General features: G+C 38.5%; 1 protein-coding gene across 1 annotated transcript in view; it reads right to left on the reverse strand.

Annotated features, from left to right (window-relative positions):
- Positions 1 to 217: 217 nt before the first annotated feature.
- The window catches only part of ncam2 (neural cell adhesion molecule 2), a 248,801-nt gene continuing 235,914 nt past the window's right edge, over positions 218 to 13,104 (reverse strand). Inside the window, exons 16-17 of the mRNA XM_036589813.1 lie at positions 4,119 to 4,326; positions 218 to 503 (exon numbers count right to left, since the gene is read on the reverse strand). Of these exons, the coding sequence (XP_036445706.1) occupies positions 389 to 503; positions 4,119 to 4,326 (323 nt within the window). The 3' untranslated portion in view covers positions 218 to 388. The remainder of the gene's footprint in view (positions 504 to 4,118; positions 4,327 to 13,104) is intronic.

The following is a 13,104-nucleotide window of genomic DNA, read 5'->3' on the forward strand; positions in this document are numbered from 1 at the left end:
CAAATGAGGGACAAAGAGAGAGAGAATTAGAGAGAAAGAGAAAATGAACGGAGCAGAGGGCACAGACTTAAACTGCTTCAAGTAACAGAGATTTGGACACAAAGCAACAGCTAAGCCTTTAAAAGAAAGAGAGAAAGAACAATCACAGATAAACGAGAGCCTTTCTGTGGAGAGGCATCCTCCGAAAGATCACAAAACAACCGCTGTGTGGCCTTTCCTTTTTTTTCTCCTTATGTACACAGTTTCTCTTCAGATACCCCTGGCAATTGTTCTCTAACAAGGGACTTCTGCATTGGCCGTGTTCGTGTTTGTATTCTCATTAGCTTGCTTGGTTTTGGTCGGGGTAGCTCGCAGCGCGTGTTCCCTTCAGTGCACGGCAGCGCCTTCATTATGCTTTGCTGTCCTCCTGCGTCGTGTGTAGGCTGTTGTCACCGTGAACTTTGATCTCAATCGTGTCCGGTTTGAGCGACTCTTTGCCATTCTCCTCTTTCAGTGGCAGTTTCCTGTGGAGAGTGGACAAAAGCACACAGCAGATACACACCACACGCACGGGTCAGTTCCAGCTAAAACAATCACACTTATACCAAATATGTCATTTGATTTACCCTTTAAATTGTATTTTATAGACCTCCTCTACAACGAAACTTGAGAACAAACGCTGTGAAGCTGTCTCACACTTTATTGGTAGAGGTCAGGCACTCAATGGCACAACAATAGCACAACACAGAAGAGCAAATTAGTGACTCAGCAGTGTGTGGTAGGACCTAAACACAGATTGCAATATAACGGTGGGTTAAACTTGGGTTCTATTATTTGTCTTGGCAAATATTTATAAGCAGCAGTGATTATTTTGGCCAAAAACAATTTAAGTGTCTTGCAGTCCCCAAAGATTCTTGCTATTGTTTTATAATTTATGGACTGGCGACCTGTCCAGGGAGTATCCTGCCTTCTGCCCAATGGCCCCCACATTTTTGTTCCAATAGCAAACAAAGTTATTCAGGATAGTTTGATGTGAAATGCGCCGTCCTAGTGAAACTTACCGAGTCAGAGGTGTTCACAGTGGTGGTGATAGGAACCAGACGTCAGAAGAGTTTCCCTCACAGAAAGTTGTATGAAATGGTCATGAATACGCTGTTTTATGATGGTTTTGAGATAAGATTTTGGTCCAAAATGTCATACACGCTGTTGTAAGTCAAAATAGTCCCCTGGAAAAATGTATTATATTTACCACTGATTTCTTTTATCAACATTTAACATAAAATTCAAAAGACGTGTAGGTTTACTGGTCATTTCAGCTGTATTTATGTTGTAGACACTGCAACCCCTGGTTCCTATCTCCACCACTGTAAAGAAATCAGAGTCTGTAAGTTTCTCTACAATGCACCATTTTACATCAAAACACGCTTAGTGATTGAATTGTGCAGAAGTTTTGAGAAATTGGTGGAATTCCCCTTTAACTACCCCAATCAAATCAGGATCTCATGCTAAGAGACACATGTGTGCATGCACACTCATTACTACATCCCTTATGTATTGTTGCTGTCATATCAAAACCTTGTAAGTTTATTTTTTTGGTAACACTATTTTGAGTGGTGCTTTGATTAATAAACTCTTAACAGAGTTTCAGTAACGCATCAGTGAAGTAGCAGTAGTGCAGCATCTGAATACACTGAGGTAAATATGAAGATGTACTGCTGATACATTACTTACATTAAGTAGATGTATTGTTGATACATTACATGAAGTAGGCTTTATATGGTAATTTTATTAAGCAAAACCTAACCCTTATCCTAAGCCTAACCTTAATCTCAACCTAAAACCTATCCCTTTTCCTATGAAGTTACCATTTATGACATACAAAGCACCATTATGTTAGTTTCATAGCATTAGTTTCACAGTAATTATATGAAAACTTTATATGAGTCACTCAGTACTAAATCCTAGGATTGATAACTGATCAACACAGCTGTTTAAGGAGTCAACAACAGGTGTCGGCCGCTGTGTAATTTTGTTGCAACAGGTGACCTCATGTCACGCGGTGTCTTTATTTGCATGTAGGTTGTGTGGAGGTGTTTTGAGTGAGTGTGTGGCCTCAAGGTCCTGCGGAGGACACGGTGTGAGCTGTAACGGGTTTTAGGACGTCTGTGTGTTATCTGTCTCTTCATCACCCAGCATGCTGTGGGAACGGAAGCCAAAATCAGTTCACATGGAGCATCATCACTCTAATAAGGTTATTAGGAGCCAGGCTTTAGGACGGTGGGGAGGCAGAAGAGGCCTATCTGATGTAGGCCATCCTGAGGCCTGCGCGGGAGAGTATCAAAAGAGTCTTTTAAAGCCATGCTGCTTGTTATTGGAGCTGAAGGCAATCTTTCCCTCTAATCCCTCTGAACTTGAAGCCAAGCAAACGTGACAAGATTTGATTCCTCTCAGCCAGGGGACACGTCGCACAGCCATATTACATGACTGGAAAACAGACGCTTCTTCAGTGCTAGACATGAAGAAGTCAGATAAAGCACCTCCAGAAAAGGTCACATGCTCGCTATAGCGCGAGCCCAAGTCCCCATGGGTCTTCCCCATACAAACACAGCCCACGCCACATCGCGGAACAAAGTGTGACTCAGATAAGATAAGAAAGACCCTGCTATTATACACTGCTGCTAGCTGTATGTAATAAATGCATTACTTACTTTTTTTTTATCCAAACAATGGAGCAGAGCATGAAAATGAGAATGAAGTACTGTAAATGGAAGAGAATGATGGAGAAAATATTGAGTTTTATGAAAGAAAAAAGTGTGCAAGCAAAAGAGCGAACACTTAAATAATGAATCAAATACACACTCTCAAAAGTAGATGGGTTAAAAACAACACGTAGTGTCCTGTAAAGGACATGCGTCCAATTAAGGACACTATGCATTTTTTTATCCTGGATATTTCATTTCATGTTCACCTGTTAAAACATCTGTCCATTTAACAACAGCATTAACAACAGTGTTTTATTTAAAGGGGAATTACACCATGTTTTTTTTAAATTCTGCATATTTCAATCATTAGGACATAAGCAAAGTCATTCAGAGTGGTTTAATATGAAATGTTCTGTTCTAGAGAAACTTACTGATTCAAAATTGTTTGTAGTGGTGGTGACAGGAACTAGTTGTTCGAAGTGTTTAAAAAGGGGGCTTTTAGAGGAATTAAAGTTATTAGAAGAGACAGTTACAAATACTCTGCTTGATGCCTTAGATATTGTTTTACAATAGTTTTGGCCAAAAACATATTTTAAAATCGTACTCATAACAGGGAGGTACCCTTAAGGTGTTGTATGGTGTTGTGGTTTGATGGGAAATACGTCATTCTGGAGAAACTTTTGACAAGTCAGAATTGTTTACAGCGGTGGTGATAGGAACCAGATGTCCGAACTGTTTAATATGTCTATCGTCTATGTTTGTGTTGTAGACATCGTAACCCCTGGTTCCTATCACAACATTGTAAAGGAATCGGTCAGTTTATTAACAATGTACCATTTCACATTAAACCACTGTCTGTATGCCTTTTTTTTTTAAATCTCAACCACTGAATTAAAATGAAATTTTGAATTTCCCTTTAACATGTATTTTAATTTAATATAACAGAAGCTGTCAAATTACATGTTTGTTTCTAAGTGAAAATAGCTATTCTCCCCATCCTCCACAGGGAACTTAAATATGGCATTTTTTTCTAGAGATAAAGATTTGAAGAACAATTAAACATACAGTAAAAACATACAATAAATTTTGCACAGGCCACATTATGTTAGATTTTTTTCTCAATATGTTAAATTCAGCAAATAAACTGTGACTGTGTTTTAAAATGATCAGAAGTGTGTTCTCTGTAGAGGTTGTGTAACTTATTTTTACTGAAAAAATCAACAAAACGGGTCAATTGACCAGGGGCGTGCAAACTTTTGCACACAACTGCATATAAAGTGTGTTGCAAATTAACACATCATTTTTGAGAGCGTATAAATAACTGAAGAAAAAAGAACTGTGCTTCGGCTGGTGAGTAAAGACAGGTTGGAAAAGCAGAAACGAAAGAAAGAAGTGCAATCAGCCATGCCCACCCTGCAACCCCCCAGGGACACTTACAGGTATGCAGCCTTGCCCTCCTCCAGCTCTTTGCTCTTGCCACTGGTGGCGGTCTTCTTGCTGCAGAGCTTGCGGGTGATGCACATCAGCAGGCCGCACTGGCGCAAGAAGAAGCAGCTGACGTCCACCAGCACCAGCAGCAGCAGCAGGCCAGCCAGGCCCAGGCCCACCACTGCCCCCAAACCCAGCTCGCTGAACAGGGAGTCTGCTGAGGCAGGAGACACACAGCACCGTCAGCTAAACATGCACTCACCGCCCACACTATACTGACAGTACAGGGAACAAAAACCAAAACTGAAAAAGCAAACAGTAATATTCACAGCATGTTATGACCAACGGGGAATAAACCTGTGTGAAAACTTCAGCTTTACTGTTAATTTGGCCAGGTTCATTTTCATACAACCACAGACTAGAAATATTCTTCATTTTGGTTTGTTTTAAACAGCATCTGTATTTTTTGTTTCTGTTGCAGATTTGTGTGCCTGTTTTCCATTTGGTAATCAGTCAAAATGAAATAAAGTAAAAACACATTTTGGACTTTTAACCCTATTTAAACTTTAAGCTAAACTCTTTTTGCTTTAAATGACCCTATACATTAATTATGTATATTTTATTAAAATAAATAATTCAACATTCCATTTTGACGCTACCAAAACAATCAAAACTTTGTTGAAACTTTACTAAACTTTACTAAACTGTTTTAATAGTGCCGATTTCGGCTTATTTTAAGCACAACTCAAAAATGCTAGCCAGTACTTAACTAGCAAACACAGCTTTGTTCACTAGTACACAAGACTTTATTTTTGTTTTATTTAAACAAAAACTTTACTTAATTAATCATTTTAGTAGTGACAGTTCTTAAGGTTTCTCACTGATTTTCAGACTTTGGGACTTTGCAGTCTCACTTCCTGCTCTAAAATGCAGGGGTATGGTTAAAAAAAAACTCCACCAGTGAATTAAAATTCTTTGTATTTCAGTAGTGACATGAAAATGTGGGATAGCAGTTTTTGAATCAAGTGTTGTTATTTAAACATTAAACTCACTATAAATTAAAATTGTTCAACTTTACTTTCAAATAGGTCAAATACCAAAACAACAACAAGAAAGTATTATTTTCACAAGTTGATATTTAGGAGTTAGGGTTTGGGATGGACAGTTCCCAATAGAAAGTACTCTGTAAATGATGATTTTTGTATATATTCAGCTTATTACTATCTCAGTTAATGCTTTGGGTTCAAATAGATCATAACATACTCTTTGTAAATATCTAGGGTTCTGAATACTTTTACATTTTGAAATCTTTTTTTTTACCGTGGGGCCGCTGTACGAATTAAGATCAACTTTACATTAAAAGCTACGTTCACATTATCAGGTTGAAATGCCCTAATGTGACACAGATCTGATGTTTTCAGAGCTGTGTGAACGCAAAACATCTTGGATATGTGCCACTTCCATATATGCTCCATGACCTAATGCATATCTGATTCATGGAAAATGTGATTGAGCTTGACCTGGCAAATGGCTTCAGTTTGTGAACAAAGAGCAAATCGGGATTAAAAACCACGTAGGGCCTGTTTACACCTTGTATTAACGTGCTTTTGGTGATTGGATCACATACTGATTTCACTTGACCACATTAAAAATCAGGAGTAAACAATCCCAAGATGCATTGTGAACGGATTACGCTTGGGTCACTCAAACCGCAATCAGAGTTGGTCAGACACAGAATGTACTTTCTTTATCCGGATACAATTATGTAAACAGAAATGCTTCTGTGGAGCTCTGACTAGCAGCTGAGAGAATAAACAACAAAAGATGGGGGATACGGGAGGCCTGAGTTTCCCAGACCAAAAGTTGTCATGCACTCCAGGCTGATGAAAACATCTAAGCTGAGCTTGTCCATCCCTATCAAAACAGGGGAAAAAGTAAACAAGAGTAAAACGAATTTGGCATATGTGTTGACGTCCTTCTTATGCAGGAAAAGCACAATTGGATCTCATCTTGTCAAATTGGGGATACATTTTAATGAAAAGTGTGAATGGAATCCGGCCAAAATTTATTCAGATGTAAACAGGCTTATAGTGTAGGCACAGCTTTAGCTGCAGACTTAGCACTGGCTACATTTTCCACTCTGGAAAGAGAAAAGTGCTTTTATGTCACTTTTCAACACGTTCTGTGAAAAGTAGTGTTTGGTTTTAGTTTTTGCTTCTGATTAAACACTTCTAATCCCTTATTCAGAAGGTCCAGTACTAACGCCCAGTTATAAAACAGAGAAGATTTACTAAAAAGCAGTAAATATGCACCACTCCAAGAAGGTTTATGGAGGAACACACATGCACAGAGAGTGCAACAAGCAATTTGTACTGACTGTGCATAATAAACTAATATCTATACACTGACTACTAACGTTCAGATTCCACTTTTTGACCTTAGCTATGAAATGAAAGCAGTTTCTCAGCAGCTTCCCATTCAAGACACAAAGTATATCCCAAGGCTAGCCAACCTCATTAATAATGAAGGGGAAAAAAAGTTTCCAGCATGAACTGTGTTTGGAGATAGAGGTAGTGGGCTAGAGGCACTGAGAAGAAGAATGAAATCAATGACTGTCATTGCCAAAGGCCTCTGTCTGCTGGTTCATCTGAATTAATTAAGAGGAAGAACATGAAAAGCATTTCAGTGAGTAAGTAAACAGCGCGGCTGTGTCATATGAGCGTATTTAGCGGTGATGAATAGTCGTATAGAAACCCACGTGGCTTTACATAAATAGAAGGTACATGTTTACATAATGGCTCGTGAGACGGGCCTGATCTGTCTTTTTCATTAATATTCAGCCACTCTATAGATTACATTGTTATTAATCCTTCAATAAGATGGTGATAAAAGGTTTAAAATCTTGGAGCATCGCCTTGTTCCTGACGTTATGGATACCATCTCAAGGTCATGCAGTCGGTCTGGCCCTGTAACAGGTAAAAAGGCTGATACTATGTATGAGCCGCATGGGAATGAGGTGCTCTCTGAAAAGCTATTCTGAGGGAAAAAAATCCATTTAAAAATAACATTTCAGGCCATTCCCTGGGCCTAAACACATCAATCATAAGGGCTGCTGAAAGCTGTGCTGCCATTAACTTCGCATCCCATCCATCTGTGGTCTGATCCGGACAGAATGACAGAGAATCAGAGGAAGAACGAGATGTGTTAGGTGAGTGGAGTGGGCCACTCTGGAGAAAGCTTGGAGAACATAAGGCAAATAAGCACTTTATGATTCACAGGGCAATGAGGTGAAAACCGAAAAGAAAAAGGAAGAAAAAAAAACATAGTTAACTGAAGCAAAATATATTGGCATTTGTTTTTGCCAAAGAATAGGTCTTTGGTACATTCTTTAAAAAGGGGTTCTTCAAATGTTCTTTTCATTTCTCTCATAAAGGCAATGGTTAGACTAGAACCATGAGCATGCTCAAATGATTCTTTGCATAGTCAAATGGTTGTTCTGTGTGATAGACAATGCTGTGTGTGGTTCTTTATAAAACCTTTCAACCCATTAAAAACCAAGGCTTTTTACGCCCTAAGTCTTATTCAACTGTCATTCATTTTTCAACTCTCTCTATCCCTTTGAATTAAACAGGCTGTTTCTTACTGTGCCTTTAAGACTGAAATATGTAAATGACCTCTGCTGTGGTTGGCTGTTCTCATTCAAAAAGCAGTGAGCTGAAACACTCCTTATATCTTCAATGTGAGCAGGTGGAGCTAACTGTTGTAGACCGAATAGGTGGATATATGTAAATGCGCTGGTTTTGGTGACAAAACAAAAATGATTAATCCAAATGAGCTGTTTTTGCAGTTTAGTTTCCATTTAGAGTTTTATGCAGAAGTTTGGGCACCCTTGGTCACATTACATGGCTTTTTAAAGTGAAAATAGGTACACATCCTCTACAAGGAACAAACCTCTAAACATTTTAATACATAATTATTATTTCTATATTTTTTTTTAAATATTTTTTTCCCAAATCTGTTAAACTCAGCAAATAAATAGAAACTGGGCACAAAAATTTGCAGAAAAATGTCATATTTAAGTGTGTTCCCTGTAGATGTTATTTTTACTTAGAATTTGAACAAAACATGCATTTTGACGCAGGAGTGTTCAAAGTTTTGCCCACACACCTGTATTGACTGTGGAGTGAATGGTACATTTTGAAGCTTTAACAATGTTTACATACTACATCAGCATATTTTTAAAAGAGCGAGTAAAATTTGGGTTTTCTTGATGTGGGTCTTATAACTGCAGTGTGCAATTAAAGTTAATAAAGGGAGTATTTGCTCTTCAAATATATTGATCTTGGACAAAATTTTACACTGATGTATGAAGAACGTAACCATCTCCTCTGTGACTTATTGGGCAGCACATCCGTTTTTCACCATCTTTTTCCTCCCATGCTGTCTCTGAAGAATGTGTCCTCGTTCCTTAAGCTGATTTGTTGTTGATTTATAATGTCATTAGAAGCTCAATTTAGCATCTCGTTAATATTACTTATCCTGAAGTTCCACAAATGGGCGTGATTTGGCCGCATCTGGGTTCAACGCACTCAATTAATTAGGTCTGAGTGGTGATTGAGTCTCAGCAATGAGCAGCAATAATTCAGGCTCGATTGATTGTGTCTGGACTGAACCCACACACTGAGGGGAGGTCTGTGGGTGGGCACCCAGCTGCTGATTGACAGGGTAATGAGGCTTATAATCATGTGTGGGGCTTAATGACTGTGTCACACTGATGCATGACTAAGTACGGCTTAAGGAGAGTTTGGAGGTTTGCTAGTTTGGAAACACTTTTAGATAAAGAACCTGCCGTCATGTGTCTGAAAATCAGCTGAAGCATGAGGATATTCTGATTATGTTCTTTGTTGAGATGCAGACAGCTGTAGATCATGAATTGACAGAGTCTAAAACAACATTTAGCAGTAAGCTTAAAACATGCTACAAATCTTACTACAGTATGCTTCGTGATTACAATAACTTGTGTCTAGCCATCTTTGAAGGGCTTATATTCTACAATTTTCATTTCATTTTTTTTCAGGTCCCCTTATAACATTTGAGTGGGTTTACATACCAAAAAAAGTCATAATGTATTGTTACATGACCATTTTCCAACCTCTCTCTTTCAGAACTAAACTGGCTGTTTTGTTACTGTGCCTTTAAGACTGATATATGTAAATGAGTTCTGTTTTGATTGGCTGCCCTATATCAGAGCCAGTTTATGAGGAGCCTGGCCTCTTCATATTTCCCCCGTTATATCAAAAACATGACTGCAAAATGCCAGAGGGCGCCCCTGAGTGAGAGGGGGTAAAAGAAGTTAAACGGGGTAAAATGGGGGTAAATGGAGCAAAACGAAGAGTTAAAATAGCTTCTGATCACTTGCCTAAAACTTCCTTTATTTTAAAAAGTAGAAGGATAAATTTCACTAAAAACTGCGTGCTTCCTTTTTTCTACAGCAAACGGGGTGCCGTTTTAAACTCCTAGATCTCTAGCCCTCTAGCATTTGAGAAACCTGGAAGACATCACAGAGAAGTAATTCTTCTCTCTACAAGTTCTCTCCATATATTATTAAAAAGCATTTCAGGGGGAACACCGTACAACATCAACATGACTAGGCGGAGCTAAACTGCTGTAGACAGTTTTCATGACTTCAATGAATTAAGAAACAATTCATTCAAAACAAGCTGTTTGCAGCTTAGTTTCCATATATGGACGGCATAGACTGGATAGTGAACGGTACACTTCGAAACTTTAACAGTGTTTACATACTACATCTACAAACTCTTTAATTTCAGAAAAGTAAAGAATGTTCAGTTGATCACAATATGGTCCCTTTTATATAATTGCTGAAACTGTGAGAATCATAAAACCAGTCAGTTATCTAATTAATCTAAAGCTCCAACAGCACAGTAATAGACAGTTCATAATAAGCAATTTATGCATGTTCCTGATTGTGTATAGCTTGTACAGTGGTCTGTCCAGAAGAAATAAGCACTGACTCATAGGCAGTTGGTCCCAGTTAAAACAGAAAGCTCCAGAATCTGTAGCCATTCCCTCTACCCTCCCCTAAAGGATGTTTCTCTGGAGCCAGGCTACAATTTAAAATTGCTCATTACATAAATACCAGTCCTGGCCTCACCGAATTGCCCTCCCAGCTGCCCAAGTGCTGCCCACGCTGAGGGCACAAGTGAGGCAGAGCCCCATAACGATGCTTTAAAGACCCAGACGCCCATTAAGACGTTATGCTCTCCAAGCAGAGGTGACCCTACAGTCGTTAGCGGTTTAACAGAGCGATGGCCACCGAGATGGCCATTATCTCCAGGCAAGATGGCTCTGCGTAGGGGCAGGGCTGATGGCTCAGAACTGACGAAGTGCATGTAAAGCCACACCAATCAGATGCCAGTTCATGATGATAACCCAGCACCTGAAGTCCATGGTGAAACATGAACATTGCAGGAAGACTTTCATGATGAACACTTGGGTGCAAGTGTGCAGAAATTTTTGCAGATATACATTTAACATAAAGGCAGACCAAATGTACAATGAAATTCCTATGAAAGGTGCCTAAGCACTTGAGAACTAAGAAAAAACTGAAGAACACTCAGGCAACTATCAACACTTCATGTACAATTAAACTCTCAGTTGTCATGTTTTTTTTGCCTCTGTCTGCCAAGTTCTCTCACTCTAACTCACTTTCAGTAGGTAAGACTAGATTTTAAGCCAAATGATAACATGACATTTCAAATACCAACCAAATTGTCACTTACTAATATCTTCCTTTGCAACTTAGGCATTACATTTAATCCCATTGAAAATACACTCAAAAAATAGCTTTATCACATCTAATGTGGCCTTTCCCTTGTAAAACAGATTTAAACCACCAGTGTTTATGAGAAATCTCTCCCAAAACCAACAGACCTTGTAGCACTGGCAGGATGATAACATACTCATCTAACCCTTTTTTGTGTTTTCATGAAATACTGAAGTCATTCAAAGGGAAAACGTCTGTAATAGGGGCTTATTCAAGGCCAAAATCTATGCATAGTCCCTTCTTTTTCAATTCAATACAATGTTGTCCTTTGTGTTGTTGAAAATGCTTAATACCTTCAGTGATTTATGACTAGGTGCATCAAGCTTTAAGATGAATGGCTGTACGCTGCCTGGTTGGAGTGATTTAGTTTATTTCTTTCCCTGAAGAAGAAAAGCTTATTTATGAGCAGTGTGATCAGTTGTAATGGGCAGCAATAAAACAACAGGCCCATTTCATTTGCCGGAATCAATTCCAGTTGGAACAGTTAACAAAGAGCCATTTTGTTCTTCTGGAGTGTAAAGTTTCATCCAGAATTGAAGGCTTTTTCCACAATATCATGAAAGCAATGTCATTTTCTGACAGGGTGAGATGTTACCTGACAATCTATAACACAAAAATATCAGTGCTGAACTATTAAAAGGTGTGGATGCAGAATATAAAGATATACTTTTCTTTGTAAAGTCTGAATTTAAATCAATGGCTAATATCAGATCAGTGGGGAAGCCTGTGATTCTTATGTACAAGCTTCATTAATTCAGCATGGCAGTGGCTGTCAGTGGATTGACAATTTATTTGTGAAAGCTTAATGCTGACATCTAATGGTGTTCAGGAACTGAAAAACCTTTCACGCTTAATGTGTTCATTCAGCAGACAAAGCCCATATTTCTGACCTCTACACATTAAAAATAAAGATTCCTGAATATTTTGAGGGTTGAATGTTAGGTTCTAGAAAAAAAAAACATTTAATTGGAACAGAATCTTTAATATAAACCTTTATATTATGTGGAGGTTCTTTAAACTTAGAACTTAAGCTTGAGAATTTCTTTGGACACATCTTAGAAAAAGTTGACTGAAAGGTTCTTTAGGTCAATGGCTCTCAAACCAGTCCTCAGGGCCTGCCAGATGGTCCACATTTTTGCTCCAACCAAAACTGCATGTGGACCATCTGGGGGTCTCAGAGGAACCAAACGACTTTCTTCTTTGACATCACTTCAAAGGACCCTTTTTGGTTCCACTTGACGCCTTTGTTTTTAAAAGTGTATATCGTCACTGTCCAAAGAAAACAGGTATCACTCAAATGGTAACTTTACAGGAGAGGGCAAATGTTCTCAACTTTTAATGTAAGTTAATGTTTGGAGCCTTTCTATTGGTCCATGCACCATGAAATGTTCACACAATGTAAATGACGTCTGGTGAGCTCAAACAATGTAGAAAAATCATAAAAAAAGGAGATACGTAATGGAGTTAAAAGTAAGTCTAGAACTTGAATGTAGTCTTTATTATGAGCAATAAATAAGCTACATTCCATTGATTATGAGGACCTAATGGCCCTTCAAATCGTGTTGATCAGTTTGCAAATTTGCATTATTGAAATCTACGGTAATACAAACAAAAATCAACATGAATTCATAGCTAGAATTGCCCATTTTCACCACTTTACAGATAAACACATGCACAGTTAGTGTCACTGTAATATGGCTAAGAAATGATGGTTAGCTTATCCTCCTGTTCTTACACCATTATAACCTCTATTCAGAGACGCACTTGATTAAGGTAAATGCAGACAAATGTTCTCATCCATGGAAAGTGGGTAATTCCAGTGCTCCTCGTATTTCTCATCAGCACAGAACACCGTCTGTCCCCCAGCTAATGCTATGCACAAAGAATGAAAACCAATTTGTACACCATTACATTTTGATATTATGAAAAGGAAAGACCCTGGTTAATGTAAAACTTATTAAGGGCAGAAAGAAAAAGGCCCTGTGTGATTTATGAGACCAGTGCGTAAAAGTCAGATGTACTTGAAATCCTACTTGACTCTGCTTAATGAGAGCTGTGCTGTATCTGTGTGTGTGTGCGTGAATCTGCAACATCATTAAATGCACTCACTCAAGCGGTACAACTGCTGGCATTTTCCACAGCCATGAA

The sequence above is a fragment of the Colossoma macropomum genome, unplaced genomic scaffold (genome assembly GCF_904425465.1).
Source record: "Colossoma macropomum unplaced genomic scaffold, Colossoma_macropomum, whole genome shotgun sequence".
NCBI lineage: Eukaryota > Metazoa > Chordata > Actinopteri > Characiformes > Serrasalmidae > Colossoma > Colossoma macropomum.